We start from the raw sequence: 22051 nt of genomic DNA on the forward strand, positions 1-22051 counted from the left end.
CCTCTAGCATTGAGCCAGCGCGGCGCCATTGAGCACAGTGGCCGTGATGCCTCCTACACCAACGTTTTTCACCTTATGCATTATTTCGTATTGAAGACCGTAATTTTGCTAAAATATTGTTTTTGTTTTTCAGTTGTTCATAAATGAAACAATGTTCAGAAACATTCTGAAATGCACCGTTACTAAAACTCGTAGACAATGTTAAGATTTTCTTTGACAGCTGTAAATTTCAGAACTCATATGATTTCTAGCAATATTGGTATTTCGTGCTGCTATAGGATTAACCCTAAAGGAATTATGGGACAAAAGTTATGTCTCAGTGATTTACAGAATGATTATGAGAAAAATAGATTTGTTAAAGTAATGAATTATTTTTGATTTGATGGAAAGATTACTAGATATTCAATTCTAAAACGGAGAAGCTTCCTTTGGTATCTTTTATGTGGAAATCTTTTGTTGAGAATTATATCAGACATTATAAAACCTACGAAATGTTCTTGTCAATGAACAGTTATTTCCAGCTAAACTGATATGAATTTTTTCAATATACGGCTAACAAGCCTGACAAATTTGTACTCAAATATCGGCTATGTGCAGATATAGAGTCAAGGTATGCACTAAATAACATTTCATATCTGGGATATTGCGAAGATCGACTTTGGAACTTATTGTTCTGAAGCTGATTGAGCTTTATCTCTTCTCAACTGTGGACTAAATTTCACTTGCGAAATCTCTTTTGCAAGTAGAAGATTAGTTCAATCTTTGAATAAGAAAAATACAACTTTGGTTGGTAATATGCATCCAAATATATGAAAAATTCCCTAACTGTGTTTGAATCAGAAACAAAAGTATATGTTGACTACAGACTTATATGAAGATCAATCAGGACACTGACAGCATACAAATGTAAACGCGAGAGAAGTACTGCTGTCACAATGCATGACTTTGCGTCAGTTTCGAAAGATAGAAAGGTAAAAGCAGAGAATTATCTTTTATAATCATACGAAATATTGTGTTGATTTAATCGACTAAAAAGAAAGGAAATACAAAGTAAAATCCCGCAGTACATTACATGTTATCTTCAATGTATCAAAGGGGTGAAAGAAGTAGGTGATATGCAAAATTTGTACCAAGAAGTTAATGTAGAAGTTTTCGTTAAAAAATGTGTTATGCCTTCAAAGTTTTTTTCATTGTATCAAAGAAATAAAAATAAAAACAAAAATAAAAATAATAGGACTAATGCAAGACAATTTGTTTGGAAAATTTGTATTGTTAATAAATAACGCAAAAATGTAATCTTTGCAATGTAATTGTTTTTGCAAGTTGAAATAAAAATAATTCATAAACTTCAACATAAAAATAATAAACTTAAGTATATTATATACAGTATCTACTACAAAAAAGTAGCCTATCCAGTGTCTACAGTGAAGAGATTGTGAACATATGACTCACTTAAAAAGGATTACATACATAACATATATGTATTTATGTTTTACTTTAATTCTCAATGTCACTGGTCTGTGCGCAAATTTACAATCTTAATGTTATATTTAATATTTTGACGGGATTAGTATTTGTGGCACACCCTGTAGCATATAAAGAGACAATCGTACATAAAACGTAAGCTAGTCCATTAAATATATTAAATTAAAGATAAAAGAACAGAAATATGAAGAGAAATGGTATATCATCCATGCTAATAGAAATCAGTCAAAATGGCGGTTCGGTACGTCTAGGGAGATAAAAATGCTGGTCCTCCATGTGTTAACTTGGAGCACAAATATGCGATTTTAATTATTCCTTATGTTTAGACAAGTATTTGGCTCAGAAGTCACCAGTACTGGGCATGTTATCTTCATGTTATCTTGACCGGGCAGAACGGAAGAATCGAGTCGAGTTTCGGACCATCAAAAGTGGAATCGTTTTAATTATTCAACATGCACAAAACGAGTGTGTTTGTGTGTGTATGAGAGAGATAGAGAGAGAGAAATAAAAACAATAAACAAAAGACGAAGATAAAAATTACGGAGAGAGAAAGTAGAGGATTATGAACCAAAGATATAACAAGGAACGCGTGAGCGGGGCAAATATAAATACGAACACTACTTATCATTACAATATAATATTATAAAGATTATATTACAATATAATAATATTATAAAGAACGCACACACACCGTGCACTCGGATTCTCACTACTGAACCCTTGTAAGTTTTTCAGTCTCATATGTTTCTCTGTTTGCAGAGATTAATTAAAATGAAATAGATGCTACCTGGGAGGGGGTAACTGAACAGAGATTTTCCATTCGGAAACTTTGCAAGTGCTAACACTTACAACCATAAGCCCAATATTAAGATATTCAGGGATCATTGCTGAGACGAACAGGCTTCTTCGTGAATGGCCATTTGCACAAAAATGCACGCCGAAATTGATTTATTCGACGACATATAGAGAAATTAGTGCACACTAATAAACGAAATAACATATAATCCGGAACAATTACGGAAATAATAGCACATTATGCAACAATTACTTCGTGCAAGTGGTAAAGTACACTTACAAGACTAATAATAATAATAATAATAATAATAATAATAATAATAATAATAATAATAATAATAATAATAATTCTTATTATTATTATTATTATTTATCTTCACCGCATAGTCATTATTTCAACGAACAATAATATCAATATGTTGCGTACTTGCGACTTCATGAACAGATACTTTTCGCGGATTCAATCTCATTAACGATCCTTTGGAAATTATGCTCTTTTCCCATTTTGTCATCTGTTTTAAGAAAAAACACGCATATTGTGTTTATCCACGATCAAGTCTATATCATATGCGCAGGGATTCTACGTGAAAATAGAAGTTGGATCAGTACTACACATATCTTTGTCGATCAAGCTTGTGTGCATCATGATACATAATATATCGTGTACGTACATTTAGTGCGCGCGGGCATGCGTTCGAATGTGTCGAGTACTATTGAATACAATGATGCTTAACATACTTTAGCAAAAATCTTAGAAGAGTAACTGTTCAGTTTAGTGTTTTACAGCACTTATTATTGATAATGATCATTACCGGTATTTTTTTTGTCTTACGTATTATTTTTGTTCAATTTTTTGCAGTTTAAACAAAATCTAAACAAATAGCACCATGCTTTCTCTTATTTTCAATGTAGACGCCGTTTGCATTTGGTAAAGAAGGAAACTTGAAAGTTTTGTTGTAGCTGCAAAAAGTAGAAGAAAAGGAAAGGAAAGGAAAGAAATACGAAAAAGAAAAGGGAATAGTTCGATCTTACACTAATTGACATCAGAAGTAAGGTAGTCACATGTCTGAAACTCCCCTGTTATGATTATTAAGCTTTGTGTTCAAATTCTGCACTGCTCCCGTTATAGCAAGCCTAAGTGACTCGTTTTTCTTTCCTTCTTTCAGGCAAGCCATTATCGCACTTTGTTTGCCTTCAGGTTCCTTAAATATATTTCTAGATTTCTTCCAGAATGAATAAACCCAACGCTTGTTGTCCTGGTTCTATTGAACTTCAATAACTTTTTCTACGACATTTCCCATAATTCATAGAAAGAAGAAAAAATATTGGTGAAGCAAGCATATATTTTTAAAGCGTGTTAAATAAGTGAATATTTGGTTAGACCACTGTATGATAGAGAGATAGTTTGAAAGATTGTTGAGTAAAAAGTCACAGAAAATTACGAACGAGTGGCCTCAACACACGTATTATTAATATATTAAAATTGAGTGTAAACATTTAGGAAGGCACGTTAATCACATGCTCCAGACGTTTTCAACACAATACCTATATTTCCAAGATGGTACTGCCCTAATGCTGTAGAAACTGTTGGTGCATAGTTACAAAACGTCAAAATAAAATACAACACATACTCTGGCCTGTTTAATCTCCGAACGTTAACATTATTGAACACCTACCGCCAGTTTTAGAACCTCTCTAAAAATGCAGAGAACATAAAGTACCTCAATCCATGATCACTAAACGAACTGAGAATTGTGTTACATGGATAAAAGTAGCATATTCCTTATGCACGGCTTACTAGTTTAACGCTTCAATTTCAAGATAAATGTGAGCTGTTCCACACGCTAGGAGTACTCCCACTTTATACTAATTAGACGTGTTGGATTCTGGTCAAGTATTTGTATCATTGTCATAAAAAGATCTCATTGCAAACAATTAATTTAAGACGAAGGAAACATGTAGCTATGTGCTACTGAACCTTTAGCAATTATTTTTGATATTGTTAAAAATATAATTATAGAATTACCAAAGACATCCTTCCGTCTATCAGCACAAACATCAAAGCTACATAGGAGAGGACCTACAGATTAACATGAGGATTGATGCACTTGAACTCAATTTGGGAAACAAACACAGATCTCCCGCTCCGGAGTAACCTACGCTATCATACAGACACTAATATCTGAAAATTTGGACGGAAGTAACTTCATTTTGTGAGAAACGAAATGCGTCTGATATATCTTCTAATTATTTTCCACGAAGTAGGACGTGCAACCAACACTGACTCGAGATACGGACAAAATCTCGCGGCCGAAACATCGCCGCCCAAAATCTCGCCTCCCAAAACCTCCCGTGGCCAAAACCTCGCCGCCAAAATCTCGCGTGGCAAAAACCTCGTTGCCCAAAACCTCGTGTGGACAAAACGTCGCTGCTCAAAACCTCGCGGGACAAAATCTCGCCGCGCTCAAACCTCGCGTTGCCAAAACCTCGCTGCCCAAAATCTTGCCGGGCCAGAACCTCGTTACCCAAAACATCGCTTGCCCAGAACCTTGCCGCCAAAACCTCGTGGGCCAAAATCTCCCCTGCAGCTTAATAAAAATTCAGTGTAATATAACAATATCTTCTGTAAAAAGAAAAAGGAAAGAAAAGATTGGTGTGGTGAGAGTACGGGCGCCGAATTCTACTTCGCCCAGGGCGCCGAAATCTCTAGCTACGGCTCTGTATATATTCCACTCCCCCTCCCTTTTGTTGTGCCGACAAAGTGAAATTATAAAAGACATTCTAAGCTCGAACCTCATCTATGTTGAAAATTCAATTGAGATCGGTAGAATGGCTCAAGAGGTATAATGTAACAAACATAGTCATTTAATTTTTATTTATATAGATTTCCAAAGCATGCATTAGAATTTTGATGTCATTATTTTAATGTAATTATGTGTTATTACTATATATATACATACATACATATATATAGAATATTCTACATTAAAGAAATCGTCGTGAATTGGTTTTATCCTGACGACATTTTTTTTCCAGGCGGCACTACGTCTCGCTTAATTTAGACCAGGCGAGATTCTGTGTCGCGAGATAATTACAACGAGGTTTTGATCAGGAGAGATTTTTGGTATGGCGATATTTTTGGGCGCGAGGTTTTAGAAGATGAGGTTTTGTCCCGGCGAGATTTTGGACAGCGAGGTTTTTGGTGGCGAGATTTTGGCCAGGCGAGGTTTCGGCCTGGCGAGATTTTGTCCCACAAGGTTTTGGGTGGCGAGGTTTTCACCAGGCATGATTTCGGTCCGCGAGGTTCTTGCGGCGAGGTTTTGTACCCAAACCCACTGACTCACTTCTGCTGACCTCACTTTATTTCTGTTGTTTGGTTCTTATTGTCTTCATAATGGGCTTTTGTTAATGGGTGTGTGTGACACTTATCGTAAATAGCTAAAAGTGTACCAATATTTTCTGGTGCAACAAAGGTTTCTTTCTACTTGTGAAATGCAATTTCTGAAGACTTGTGGAGACACCTGCCGACTGAACCCACTATTAGCACCCCTTAAGAATAAGTTGAAAATGAAAATGACTTTATTGGAGAAGTATACAGTAAGTCGGCTAAAGTATCATGGGCCGATCTTCAACAGAGTCAGCATGTGCACAATCACTTCATTGTGCTACAGAAAAATAAATAGTTCACGCTTGTGTTTGTATGGTCTACGACTTCTCTAAACAGCCTTCAAAGTTAACAGAGTTCATCGTTACATACAGGCGACTGTTCCAGATAATCCTTCAAAAAACTGGGGTCTTCGAATCGATTGCAGGATGATGCTTTTTCTACTTGTCATTATACATTAATCCTTAAAGTTCTTGGTCAAGTAAGAACATCAATGTCGTACCTGTAGATTCTATCGAGTTCAAAATGTTTGCTTTTCTTTGTGAATGTCTCTATATCCTTTCCGTACGTTCATGATACAACAGAGAGTTATTTTCCAGCAACTATACCTGTTGCACAAATGTCAGCTGAAGAGATTTGGGCAAACTATATTCGTTACATAGGCGCTGTTTCACTAGCCACTGGGGAATTGATTAGTTTAATAAAAATTTCACTCATTATCCGTAAAACCTTCACAGTTGGTCTAACTGAACTATTCCAAAAAATTCCTGGAAAAACATCCCAAGAATAGATCGTGATATTTCCCTTCGCTGATTCATTGTTGGGTCTTTAGCTATTATTACTACTCTTTGGCTTCTTCCTGGTTCCACTATGAATCTAACGATCATCGTACTTCTTGCTGTGCTAGGATTTTTGTTTGTAGCGGTTACTTCTCTAACAGTTGATATAGTTGGGAGTACTCTAATCCTGTTTCTGGTATGACTTTAACAACTCTTCTTCTGACATGTTTAATTTTTGTCGCTGTTGGTTGGACAGAGCGTATCGATTTAATTGGTGCATTAACTTTGCGTGTGGTTGTCAATATTGCTATTGCTTTAGCTGGCACTACCTCTCAAGATCTAAAGACAGGTTTTCTACTCGGTGCAACTCCTAGATGGCAGCAGATTCCAGAGATTATCGGTATTTTCCTACAACAATGATTACAGTTTTATACATAGATATCTGCAGTACCATTTTAAATAAATTGGACGAAGACAAACCTACTACCACCTACATCGGAGTGAAGCAATATCACACGTCAAGGAGCACGGCGAGGAAGAAATTAATTTACTTTTTGTTTCCCTATCATTTGGAAAACACTGGCCACCGATTTCGTCCGGTGCGACTTTATGGAGATGAACCTTGATGGGAAAATTTATTCTTGAAAGAGTTTTCTGGAAAGAAATTACGAACGATGAACCACTGAAAAATAAACATCGAACAATGAATGTACTGATGAGGACGTTCCCAAAATGGCGCTCCCGCTTGAAAATAAATCATTGTTTCAGGAAAAGTGTTAATATGTGATTATGGGTTTCCTACATAATGAGAAAAACCAAACATCAACATTTTTTGCAATATCTTCTTTACTGTTACGGTCATCAAAGAAATGTAAGGTTCATTTGGTAAGAAGTAAGAAAGCCTGTATAATATTTCAATTAAACAGTGATCGCCATTTTCAAAAATGTACTTGTTTTTGTTTTCATGTATTGAAACTTCTAGGGAACATATTAAGTATTATAATCGATTTCAATGTTCCTGAAAGTCACAAATAACATCGCCATTCCGGTTCATTTCGAGAGATACCATAGTTATTATATTTGTTAGTCTAGAAGGCACAATGCGTAGTTTAAAAGTTAATTATGTTCAGTACTAAGAAGTGTCGTAAGTTTGGGGTACAGCAGCTTTCTTTAGATGCTCTTTTACAGATTAACCACGAAAAATTAAGAGTAGTTCTTCTAAAACATTACACAAACAATTTAATTATATTAATCTACCATTTTAAATTCATAAATTCTCATCTCCTAAAGTGTTCCTTTTGTGTTTATTTTATTTTACAATTTCTGGTTTTAGTCTCAATTATATCTTTATAATCATTTTTGGACATGCGTTTCGAAGTTATAGTGTTTTGCTTTCTTCCGGAGTTAAAAGCTCATAATATTAATTGCTCGGTTCAATCTGTTATTAAATCTGCGATTACTCTAAGGAAAGCAACATTGAGTCTTGGATGTAAACTCCTTTCATATTTGAATCAACCATATTCTTCAAGCTCTTTAGTTTCCGAGAAAAAAATACGTGCTCGCGGTTTGCTCTCAAATTAAATTGATTTGCATATTTTGTTATCATTCTACATACATCTTGGTTTCGTAATTTTCATGACTTCCTTGAATTATCAATGATGGGTTATATATGTATCAGATTTTTTCTTACAAATTTCCATAATTACTTAGTGATGATACCCCTGACCGTTCAAACTCTAAATAAAATAATTTGTTTTCCTCTCGCAAAATTTGTAAGCGACATATCTAAATAATTGTACGGATATAGCAAAGTACTTTGAAGTCTTTTGAATCTACAAGTTGTTTTAGTATCATCTATCATTATATGGCTTTCGTTATTGAGATCTGTTCAAAACCAGATATCTAAAAAATAGCAATATATCCCCTTACAGCCAGTTGGTATGATTTCTTGCCAGTAGCCGTGCTCCCACCAGCACGTATGCAATAACATATTTCAGAGAAGTGCAACGTTTTCTACGGCTTGCAATTTCTAGATGAGGATATTAGATTGGTCAAGTTAAACCTAAGATTAGACTAACTTTACAGAAAAGTTGGAATTTCTGGGAGCAGTCAATACTCCAAGGACTCACCCCCTACCTACATCCATGGCCTCCGTCCTTTCATTATTAAGCCAGTTCACGCTTATTGTAAAACGTTTGAATAAGTTATCACTATGTAAATGCAAACTGTATGTTATCAAATAAAGCTGCTCGTAGTAAACGGAAGTTAATCTGAGACAGAATGTAAGTATTTGGTAAAAGAAATTTCTACTAGTAGCAATCTATGATAAATCACTACATGGTAACAATGAAAGTACTACCACTCGCGACGTCTAATCTGTATTGGATACTAGTGTGGAACATTTCTACATTTGAAATAGATATAAAATCACCATATGTTTTAAAGAATATATGTTCACATTCCTTATAATAATATTCAAAAGTATTCAGATATTTTGATTCATATGAATTATATTAGCAGTGCATTTCTAAACCGCGCTTGAGTAAATGTAGTTGCCAGTTAAAGGAAATCAATATAATAAACAATAATTTCATTATAACTAAGATACCATATTACATAGATTTTTAAATAACATACGCGATTGCTTGGCCGCAAAAATGCAATACCAACATGGAGACAAGAGAGCATCGAGTTGGTATTCAAAGGCCTGTTGGCACAGGGAGAAAATGGTTAAAGACGCCACTTTGTAAAGCGGATGACAACTTTCACAGTGAAGTAGAAAGGGGTGAAATGTGTAGAGTGTAGGCTTAAAATGGGCAGTCAGAAAGTCCCCAACATGGTAAGGCATAAAGAAGATTAGCTCTTGAATGATCTATTGTATGGCAAGCCAAAACACTCTTACACGATTGCAGATTAATAACTGTAACAGGCAGAGTTTGTACGAGTGACAACCTTTCACCAGACATGTTGAATTCGTGAGAGATCAAGATGGTTCCGGTCAACAAGGAAAGAAAGAATGTGCCTTGGCAAAACATCGTCAGCGTCTGCGAAACAAGAGTTCGTGTAAATCTACTCGAGTGTAATTCCTTGCTGGAATAGTTTTTCAGGCCCCATAACCTTGTGCACAACTCGTCCAAGTACCATTAGATAGTCAAATATCCGCTAATCGTGGAAGGTGTGAAAAAGATCGGAATCCAGAGGCAATTCACAGCACATCATCCGTTAACCAGGCCATTGTGACAATTGAAGATACGTGCCTTGCCATATCTACTGCCATGATAGCACTTGATGCGGCTATAAAGCTATAGTAAACAGAATTGGGACTCGTGTAAAAGCAGAGTATGTTTTCATGCGTCTCTGCACAAGCAACATTCGCGATAACAGTGTACTCTCCCATATCCATGCAGGAAAACCAGCGGTAGCTGCAGATAATAGGTGTCCATTAAGTATGCCTCTCTTTAGCAAAGGACGCACAACTGTTCCTGGGGAACTAGATTCACTGTTTGCGCTGGTGTGTTGGATGTGACTCTCCAATCTGCTTGAACCATACACACAAGTCATACGTTCTCGCGGCCCTTCGTAGGTTGGAATCTTCGTAATGTCTTTGTGGGCTCCATAATGTCTTCGTGAATTCTTAACGCTATATGCACTCTACTGCTGTAACATTTATCCAATGCAGCATAAACGACACAAAAGGGGAGGATATACTGTTGATACGTCGTTGTTCATAATATCTCAAAGTCCGAAACTCGCTTTAGTACTGACGCATCCGAAAACATGGACACCCCTTTGCATGGGATCTCTGGTTCGATCCCAGCTGGGGCCAAGTGATCTATGTGCGTGGGTTTCCTCTGGGTTGTCCCGCTTCCTTGCACTTACTTAATTTCAACAAATAATTTATTTCTCTTCACCGTCTGCTTTAGCATAACCATGGGGTGTAAAACTTCCAGATATATTTCTTTCGAAGCCATGGGATCTTTGCAATAGATAAGTTACACATTCTCACGTGACATGTATCTATCTTCTCCACCACCGATTTACAACGGTGTTGGCTTCTGTGTTTCCGGTGACTAGTTGGTATAACCAGCATTTCTGCAGATTTACGGCATTATTGTTCTAATCAATAATTTACTGTTTAATTGTCTACAAATTTACTGATTTGGACCTCCTACGATGTATCTATCTTGGTGTTGCATTTTTAGTGTGAACAGTGGTTTATTACTAAATTAGTTCCAATAATCTAATAACTTTTCCCCTTTCCCTTCTCTTTAACCCTTTCTGCAGATAGTCTCACAATTGTGAATGCAGAACTACTCCTTATAATCGTTGTGATTTCCAACATACTCAACAGATGGCAATTCAGTACTTGTCATTCAGACACTCACAAACGTACATGTAGATAATTTCTGTGCTAAAATCCTTTGATTGGTATTTTTTAATAACTGAAAGTAGCATTCACGATTATGAGGAAGTATGCTGAAAGGGTTAAATATTGTCACTTTTATCATCATTACCATTATCAGTCTCTCCTTCAAGTTGGTAGTAGCCTATCATTTCTTCGTCATAATAACTGTGGTAGTCTCTGTCTTTATTTGAAGAGCAAAATACATCAGAGGCCTGAAATAAGTAATACATGTACGTTAATCACTACATTCCAGTTTAGAGAAGTCAGGTATTGCAAGAATTATCTATTTTACATAAGCATAAGATAAATCGCATAACACCTAAACTTCTACTTAAAATGAATAAATATTGCATTTCATCTATGCTGACTGAATTACATGTGATCTGGTAAAGATAAAATTTATCGGCTGGTAATAATAATAGTAATAATAATAACAACAATATTCTGTATGTGTGGGTTTTGTTACGCTTGGCTAGGTATTGAATTTGTTTAAGTTGACTGGAATTACATGGACAACTTCAAAAATATGCTCATTGTTCGTGGTTATACAGGGAAGCAAAGCACAATATCAGAGTTCTCGTGTATGCATTTCTTGGTGAAACAAAATATGTTGAGTCTCTGATCCATAACGTTCATACGTTCAAGGACAAAATGTCTAAATAACATATTATTAATATTGGTATTAGTATTAGTATTAGTAGTTTTCATTCTTCAATTTGTTTCTCAACAAATATCAATCCTTTTTGAATATATTTTAGAAATCAATCCGCTGCCAATTTCCAATGTACTAAAAATACCCCCCAATAAAAGAAAATTTTCAAAAATGCCAGGAAATGAACTGTTGATTTTACTAAAGAGTTATATACTGAATTTCAGCTCTCTAAGTTGAACGGCTTTTGTGATTCTTAATTTTCGCAAGCATTCGGAGTCCTTCTCCACCTAAGGATATGTACTTTAATGAAAGTGATAAGGGTATGATAACATCCTAACTGGGATTGGTTCCTGTTTATATACCAAACGTCAATTCATTTCACTCTGCAATTTGACCGTGATTTTAAAGCGGAAATAGTTAATTTCAATTTTATATATAATAATTCATACAATACAGGTAATTGAAATTTTTTCCAGCAGTTATCTCCTCTTAAAGCTCACAGGCTGCATTTCAAAATAAAACTAATATTGTTATTGTCACTCTTACGATTCCAAATATCAATTTCCAAAAGTGACTGAACTTTTTTTATTAGAAACAAGTGAAAAAAAGAACAAAAAAGGAAATTTTGAAACTAAAACGTAAACAAGCTCACCAGTGTTCAGAAGACGCTGTCTACAATGCAGTGCACAGAATGGTTTGATGGGTCAGTATGAGGCACGGTGAATGGTGTTTCGCAGTGTGTCACGTTCTTTTTACCCACTATCCATTGACCCACTTAGAAATCTTAATCCATTTCACTCACTGACCAACCGTCCTATTCACAGACTCCATCTTTGATTTTACATATCTTATTTCGTGTAAAATAGGAAACATATATCCACTCATTTTTCCTCGATTGCGAAGGTTGGTTTTATATAATATTTGAAATGGTCATTCGTTATCACTGTTAGACATTGATATTATTTAAAAAATCTTGAAGTTGTTACAAACTACCATTCAAAGTTATTAGAAACGCTTTTTCAATTCCAAAACTATGAATTCTAAAATATTTCAGTTATTTTTGAAAAATGCAATTTTAGCTATACCAAGATCATCTTGTTAATATGGGGATGGATTTGAATCAAAACTAAAATTAGGGACATCACTATCCATATTCTCGAAGGTGACAATTATGGATAAAACACTAAGATCAGTCGTTTTACATGTCACATGTCACATGCCTCCAAACTTCTATAAGTTCATACTACCACAATATTTTCTTCTTAGATTAAAAGTAAAATGTCCCCCAAGTATGGTAAAGTTGCCCCAGACTTTCTAGAGTTACGCTGGAATATACATTTATACAGAAACATTAAAACATTTACAGCTGTGCGAGTAACGCCTTGAATAATGCTCCTGTAAATTCAAAATCCAGCTGACACATTCGTTCAAATGCGTAGCTATTTATCTCGGAGAAAACGAAACTATGGTATCTACACTAATATCGGTCGATTTAAATCATTACATAGGTTATTCTTTTCGACTCTCCTTATTAGATGTGCTAGGGATCTTACTCCTACTGGAAGTTGAACTTTAACTTAAAGGTAATCAGAACTGCTTCCAATGAACTTAGCGCCTCGAAAGGTATGCATTCGGCAGCAACATTGGTCACTTCGTTTACTTCTACGTGTCGCAATTTGACACACCGCTTCAGGGTACTAACGGGGCTTAACGTACACGGCATTTTTAGTGCCACTTTATCTAAGAGACATCCAAAATTATCGGTCTTTTTAATAATTTAGATGTCGGCTCCTTTCATTTCTCCTAGGAGATCGATCGGATGTAGCCACCGCTAGTACAAAATTTGCCTTAAATGGTATTAAAATTTCTACCAATTAATTTAGCGATCTGTGCTATATTTATAAGCTATGTCACTACGAACTTTTCCTCTCGGTGCACTCAATAGTTACATATTTCTCTAGCCTTCATCTCTAACCACAAAAATAACAATTCAAATATGGTTAATTAGTGAATTTGTTACAGTTAAATGCCCTCAGTAGATGCTACAGATACAACTACGTAACAAAAAGTAACAAATGTGAAACGTGTTCTTAATTATTTTTAGAATTCTTATGTTATCACTAAGCATATTAGAATAGAAAAAGAGGATTGTTCATCAAATAGTTTATTTGATTTTAACTTTTTCAGACGAAAAAATAAAATATAATATAATTTTTAAACTTTGCGCTTTCGAAATAAGTTGCATGGCCCTAGTTGATCTAATGGGAAGTACGGCTCTCTTAGCGACGCTGAAAACTTGGTTAGAGATTCGGCACTGTTAGTGACGTTAGCGATTCGAATCTAATATTGTTGATTGAATTGAATGTAGAAATATTTACCTACCACGAAACTATGGCTTCGATACTAATATCGATAATTTACTGGAATTTCTGATATGTATACCGACAGTGCTGTTTTGCAGACAGTAAGACATATCGTTAAAATTACTCTAGACTTATCAAAATTATGTTGAAACACACACATACATCCAACTTTATATATATAAATACACATATAAATCGAGAGTGAGCGAGAAAGTGGAAGTATCCCAAAGTATCACCACTTCCACATTGCAAAAGGATATATCAGGTATTGAATTAAAAATCTATGTAAATACTTTCTGCTATGGCATGCTTGATAAGGTCAATCCCTGTCTGTTCAAGTTACCTTTGGGGATCACGAATTTCTTGCGAGGGTTCCGACTTTGGACTCTCTGTTTATACCCTATCTTTATGCCCCAGCTAAATTTTCAAGAACATAAACGACTTACTGTAATGTGAATGTTGAGACGTGGCCTCTATTTGAAAAATAGCTGCATATAAATGAACTACATAATTTATTTATTGGTATTAAACGATTTTCTTAATTTGTATTTAACATTCTCATATAATACCGAAGTACTGTGAACACCTCTCACAGTACATCTCAGATGTTATATTTTAAGCACAATAATTACTATCTTTTGCAATGATTATATGTTATATATACAAATACAACTGATGTATTTTAATGTAATTATTTTATATAATTGCGGAAAATAAAATTTTATAAAAAGCATTGACACAGGAGGGAATCGAACTGACAACCTTTCCGTTTGAAATACACCGCTGAGATATCAGAAACATTATTCGGAACATGCTTCTAGAGATGTATAATGGCTCTCAAGATAATTATGACATCCATATCCACTGCAAGCGTTGTTTTTGTTCTAATTTGATTTTTATTTTTGTACTCAGGCGAGAATTATGTTCTATGTCTTAACTAGAGCATTCTCTTACATGTGGAAAAATTCCTTAACGTATCTAAATGTTCCATTGCGTATGGAGAGCTAAATGGTAAACATGCAAATGCTAACATTAATGCAAGGTTTCGAAATATTGTATAATTAAGTATTTCTATCAATCTTGCTTTTTTCTACACTTTGCAACAAGTCTTATTATATTTAAAAGAAGAAAAACCCATCTGCAAAATTCTTCCCGATTTCCAAGATTGACTTGGAGGTCCAAACCTCATTTACGTTTTTCCGAAAATACCCGAAGTTGGACTTAGAAGGTGTACATATATGTTGACATATATATGTAAAGAACATATACTCGTTGCTCTGGTGTAGATTTCTTTTTCATTGTATCATATTTTAGTGATAAGTTTGTGCAATTTGTATACTTATTTCTTATGTTACAATTTGCTGAGAGAGATGTAATACTCAGTGCTATCGAATGTTACGGCCTATAATCGAATTAGCATATTTTAAGATTAACATTCTTTTGGAGAAAAAACTAAAAATTAATACTAGCGCCACTTCGAATATGTGGTAGGAGGAGGAACTAGTATTGTCTGAAGTTACTTAACGGAGGCAATTATGGCCATTGCAAAATTGAATCAGACAGAGAGCACATGCTCTTGTTAAGAGTCGAAATGGTGCAATCATAATAGCAAGCGAGAACATTGTCTTCAGAATTATTATGTTGGTGAATTTTATAATTCAAGACATATTTAGATAAGTTTTTTTTATAGCTTTTGCTGAAAGGTTCCTACTGAAGTTATTTGAAGTTGAATGGGCGTGTTAATTGGAAAGTTAATGGGCACCAAGGCACTATTTGGTGTTAATTAATAAGTGTATTTTGGAATTTCTTCTCCGGTTTTAACTGACAATGTGATGTGCCTAGTAACAGTGAAGATTTTTATTAAATATCAATGGTATAATCTTTATGAACATTTAATGCTAAAGAATTAAGTGGAAAATAGAAATGGCAAAGTGTGATCTAAAGGAACATTTAAAACTAGTTGCCATTATTCATCGAATCATTATGTCCTCAATTATTGTGTAAGTATTACAGCAATTCTGTGTATTTTGTACAATAATTGTTAACACGTCCAGTGTACTATTGGAATAATTGGAGTTTTCTTGCAATTATATTAAAATTTTGATAATCTGAATTCTCTCCACAGTTTTCATAATTGTCTAGTGCTCATGCAAGTTCCTTTATAAAGATTTCTTTTAATAATTTTGTGTGGGTCTTATAACCCTGCACCACGGCGTCTTTGTTAATAAAAAAAGACTTCAAAGACAGGCGTCGTCACATAGTCAGGAAGATGTTCCTGAATATTTTGTGGTTAAAATAAGACACGAAATGATATGCGTCTCTCACAAGTAGACGGTGATAAAATGATATAATGAATTATTTCGTATAGGCTGGACTTTCCATCACGTTCTAGTGTTAAGGTGTGAGATCCTTTCAAATTTAATAAAAGCTAACATTTCCGGCAAATTATACTGTAAAATGAATACGAAGTTGTGGTGTCCAGCTACTGCAGGTGGACAAGCGAGCAAATCGATATCTAGCATAACTATTATTATGCATATTTAAAATAATTAAGGTAGTTGAAATGTTCTGATTAAGTGTTTATAAAGACAATAACGTTACACTTTTTGGAGAAATTAAACAATTTTATAGCCATAAGTATGTGAAACCAAACTGTGGAAAAACTATGGAAAAAGCAAATAATGTTGAACCTAGCGATGCTGTATCTGATAAGGGTTGCTGTATCTGAAACCAAAATTAATGATAAGGAGCAAAGATCTAGAGTAGATTTGGAAACACCTAGTAGACTCGTATGTGCTGATAAGTCATTACGTAAGATGTTGGATTCTATTGTGAGTGATATAGTAAAAAATGACAGAACTGGGGCCAGAAACGTGGAAAATCATAATAGTTAGAGGGAATTGAAGACCAAATACCAGATGTGTGACCTATGGATGAGTTATGTCGTATTTAGAATTTTGGTCGGATAATTTGAATGAAACGGAAAACACGAAAATTAAAGCCAAAAACCAAACTAGTAAAAGCAAAAACTTTTACTAGTGTAGTATGTTATTGAAGTTCTCAAACTATTCCAGGTTAGCATTTAACATATTTTTGTCTTTTGAATTGTCAGAATGAAATTTATTTTAGATTTGGGAATGATTCAAATCTGAAACAGTAGATGAGAAATGAGCAAAATGGAGAAATGAAATGAGCGTTTGTCCACCACAAACTCCACTGGAATATTTGTTTTGGAAGAGATTACCTATATATATAACAAATAAAAAGGTTCAAGTTTTTATGACGTATTTAATGCTTTTTTATAAGTTATAAAATGTTCTTAAGTACTTACTGGTGTTACAAACTTAGATTTATTTTATTATTATTTACTGTTTCGTTAAAAAACTACAATACCAGTTGTCTAATTGATTTATTCCCAAAGATGATCGCTAAGTTTTAAAATATATATGTGTTTGCTTTCTTTACTCTTGAGTCGGACATTCCTTACCTAGTATATACTCGCGCAGGTTGTAAGGACACATGGGATATTTTCCTTACAATATCAGGGACAGCAACGAAAACTGCCTGGCAACTTAACTATTTATTTTCAGTAATCTCAACCATTCAGTTGCAACATTCAAAAAATTCAAGTAGAAGGTCGAATAAAAAAAACAGATGTCCTGATGGAACCAAAAATTAAAAATGCTATTGATGTAATTGTTTTTTTATGATTCAGATGGAGATTGAGCGTTTGGTTATTTTAACATTTTGTCTTGTGGACATGTTGAACTGAACAATTGATATCAGAATCAGATCCAGATATTAGTTGCATATTGTCATTTCCCATATAACAAATGCGAACGTTTTGGGCACTGCTAAAAGTATAAAAAGACATGTTACAAACATTAAATTAATAAAGAGCAACTAATATTATTTAAGAACTTGCATAATCATAGAAGAAAAGATATTCAACAATTCAAAATCAATAAAATTCTCATATATTTAAATTTTATAGATATTTACGACTATGGAGCTGAATTGAAAACTTTAAAGCAAAGTTAACTTCAAAGCAGGCAGATATTGATTTTAAAAACAGAATACTTTGTTAATATAGCTGTTGGAATTTAGCAACAAGATTTAGTAACGTTAGACCAGCTTAACGTTATAAATAATAATGCAAAGAAACAGCTGAAAAGTGATACAATCAAATTTGAATATCATTACAAGATACATATACAGAAGAATAATGTTGTATGCTTTTTTCCAATGAGGATTTTAAGCTGTAACGAGAGAAAATTATAAGATAATTATTGAAAAAATCTCTAAATTTTTGGGGGTTATTACCAAGTAGCAATGTTAAAGTAAGTTTAAGTTATCTAATGGTTAGAATTCTTTCCATAAAAATAAAATAGTGTTAAGACTTTTAGTCCAGGAAATCTAGAGCAATTATACCCTTAACCTGGGCAAAATTGCAATAGAAGCTTTTAAAACAGTTTTTTATTCAGGAATCATTACTGAATAACATATTCAAAATCCGACAAAATCGGACCACGGGAATACTCCCAAAAACGGTTTTCAAAATGGCGGACCATGATTTAAAAAACCTTGCGTCTATCTTGCAATTTTTTTCTATATCTCGGTTTCCTGTAATCCGATTTTGACGATTGTTTTTTAAATCAAAGGTCATTTTACGTACTATATTCTTTATTAGCAGCACTGATGTCCTATCTCGTACAGTTTTTTGTGAAAAACGACATTAATTTTAAAAATCATAATTTCTTACATTTACACCTTAAACATTTGTCTGTACCTCGGGTATCTGCAATCGGATTTACATGAAACATTTTTTAAATAAGAGCTACATATAAATGCTAAAGTTTTTAATAACAACACTTTTCTCCTATCCTACACCGTTTTGTGTAATAAACTATTAATTTACAATCAACGTATTTTTTATTTATTTATTTAATCATTTGATAAAGCTCAATAAAAATGAAATAAAAGGAAATCTTTGAGTTTTACGTCCCACGCTTATGCCGGTTAGGCTAAAGGAGACGGTGATGATGAGTAATGAATGAAATGGTGGAATGAAAAAAGTGGGAGGAAACGGGAGAACCCCGAGAAAACCCACGCACACTGTGTTTGTCCACCACAAAGTTCACTTGGCTGGGGCTAAAGCTCAATAAATTAAAATATTATTGCCACTTTACTGTGTTTTATATGTGTGAGAATGCTAACAATGTAATTCCTTTAAAAATAGTAGAACTCGTTTGTGCTTATCCTTTTGTATGCATAAAGTAAAACTTTTAAACTTAATCCAGCTTTCGTTTGTACCCAATAGTATTTTAAATAAAACTACATATATCAACACTATTCTACAGCAACTGTTTCAGGTAACAATGATTAACAGAGTTCACATATCAACTTTTAAATTAAATAAAATTACTTCAAATTATGTATGTTTGCGTTAAAAAATTGAAGTTCGTAAAATACATACACTTTAATGTGAATCATCCTCATCACTGAAATATTCATTATCAGCACGAGTTTGAATATTATCACAACCAGTGACTTGGCAGTCTCCAAAAGCAGCTGAACATGGCAATCCTTTACGCCTGCATCCACATCGAAAAGTTGCGCATCTACTCGTGCAAGAACACCGTATCATGTTAAGTAGATGCTCTGGGGCTGGTGGCATATCACAAAGTATGGGATAGTAGGAATTATCCTTTATATACCAACCCCACTCTTCAGCCTTCATCTCCCCTTCTGTAGATTTCCAGATTCTTATTTGAAAGTATGTACGAAAGCTATGGTACTTTGTAGATAAATCAGTAGGTGGTAAACGTTCAGGTGTAACAAATGATGTAGCTGCAACTACCTTCTCAAGTAACATTCGATGGCGTAGTACATTTGTGTATTCCAATGAATTGCAGTCATATAACAGAAGCATTGCTTTTCTTCCAGCAGCCTCAATTTCAGACTGTTGACAAGAGTCAGAACAAAATACATTTGCAACTGAACGGAAGTCACTATTCTTGAGCAGCTTGTTAAATGCTGAGGACTTTCCAATTGAAAAAATTCGGGACGTTGTGTCACAGCCTGTGAAAGCATGCACAAATACCAGAAACTCGCATATATCACGACCCAATAATGATTTAATGAGGGGAATATCATACACAGGATTGGAATATTGCCCCCGTCTTATATCACTGCGATAGTATAACTTGAAATCTGTATTATTTGCATGATACAGAAGCAGAATAAGCAAGTCAGTATCTTCCCCGATGACTGTTGTATTTGCTTTTTCAGATGATGAGACTGCAGCACGAACAATATCTACATCAGCATCTCCAATTGCATTGTGCACAGTACATCCGCGATCCTGTAACTTTTCAGTTATTAGGTAAATTATTGCCTGTTTGTTCTTTGCATTACCTAAGAATAGTTCTTTCTTACCAACAAACTTCATGTGAGGATTGAAATTAATATCCTTACTGGTCTTGGTGCAGCGTCTTCTGTGAGTCATATCTTTGATAGTTGGAGAATCACTATAATCATCGAAAACAATTATAGCTTTCCCATATGTCTTCAGGGTGAAATCTGCATAAGAAGCTGCAATGTTGTCATATGTTTCATTGCTAGGCCATGAAAGCCGATGTAGGAGAGATCCACCGTCCAATACATACTGGTTTGTAAACTGAATGTCTTCAGGTTCTTCCATGTGTACTTTTTTTGTGTATTTTAGTATCGCATGAGCTAACTGAGACTTGTCAGCTTTCCTCATCACACTCTGAGATTCAAATAACGCAGGAGGATAAGAACAAAGTTCATAACACATCACATCTTCAAGATTCATATCCCCACCAACAGCAACAGTCATCATTCTCTGAAAGAGAAGTGCTGCATCTATTTGTATATCATCATTAATTCGACTCACAACAGCAGCATCAGAACCTAGAGTTTTCGCTTTGTCGGATCTTTTCCCAGAATATTTGAATACATCATTGCCCATCATTTTTTGAACGATGTCTGTACCAATGGAATGCAGTTCATCAACATTTACTCCAGGATCAGCTATTACACCTGTGACAATGTTAGAAACATCTGGGCCAGAATTAAATGGGGATATTGATTCTAGTCGGTCAACAACTTTTTTAATATCATTACTGTCCCTAGTTTGTCTACTTTCCCTCATTTCTTTGTGTTGTTCACTGCTTTCCAACAAACTTTTAGTGTATTCCTGCATTGCTAAGTTATAAGTAGAAGACACAGGCATAGAAAGTAGCCATGTTGCTCTTTGAATCTCTGTAAATCCACTTCCTCGTGTCAGACCTCCTCTACTTTTCAGAGAACGCATTAATACTTGCTCTATCACCAGATCTGAACCTAATCCGGCCCATACCCTATCACTTCTTTTTATCACAAACTTGCCTTCCTGGAACATTTTGTGAACAACTGGATTTTCAGATTCCAAACTGAACATTTTCTGCAAATATAAATATAATGACTTGAGGTAATTGTGATGTCCAGCTGCTGCAACTATTGGGAGAATCTCCATCACAGATTGCAAATGTAAATCCCATGAGCCAGTCCTATCTGCTGTTATTAAGTTACGTGCAACGTTGATCATTTGCATATACTTTAGCCAAAGTTTACTTGTTCTTGAGAAAGATTGAAGGTGAGTTTTCTTCTCCTCCAAAGCAGTACTGATTTGAGATAATGCCATAGACAGCTCCACGTCCTCAACATGTTGTTTGCCATTTATGACGTTATCAAGTAAGATACAAGCTTCTTTAACTAGATGATGAGGGGATACATCTTCATTGCGAGGGAAAACATCTGAAACCAATAAGGTACAAAGAGCTACATCTACTATCATATGCCCCCGCATTGCTCGAGAAACAGCTTTTCCAGACATCATATGTAGCACAGCGTTTGATCCATAGATTTCTTGAAGTACTTCAGATAATCCTGAACCATTCATCAAAGTGCCAATTGAACCCAAAATGTTGATCAGAGTATGAAATGTTCCCATCATTAAAACAATATCTTGGAGATCTTGTTGCTCGTGGATAACTTGGGAAGCTTTCCAAAATAAAGGCTGATCAAAAGTAATGATACAAGGGATACGTTGATCATGTGCTAACTTGTTCAGGTATTGCAATGTTGAGAGTATACATGTCATGTCACTAGCTGCCATATCAA

The 22051-nt window shown here is 34.7% G+C and overlaps 1 protein-coding gene across 2 annotated transcripts in view; it reads right to left on the bottom strand.

Moving 5' to 3' along the window:
* LOC145683815 (endothelial lipase-like) overlaps nt 1–22051 on the bottom strand; it is a 472564-nt gene that overhangs the window by 339778 nt on the left and 110735 nt on the right. For both annotated transcript variants that reach the window (XM_081755410.1, XM_081755408.1), the window contains exon 3: nt 10959–11061. In XM_081755410.1, coding sequence (XP_081611536.1) covers nt 10959–11061 — 103 coding nt within the window. The remainder of the gene's footprint in view (nt 1–10958; nt 11062–22051) is intronic.

This window comes from Thermobia domestica, chromosome 4 (genome assembly GCF_964235325.1).
Source record: "Thermobia domestica chromosome 4, izTheDome1.hap1.1, whole genome shotgun sequence".
Lineage (NCBI taxonomy): Eukaryota > Metazoa > Arthropoda > Insecta > Zygentoma > Lepismatidae > Thermobia > Thermobia domestica.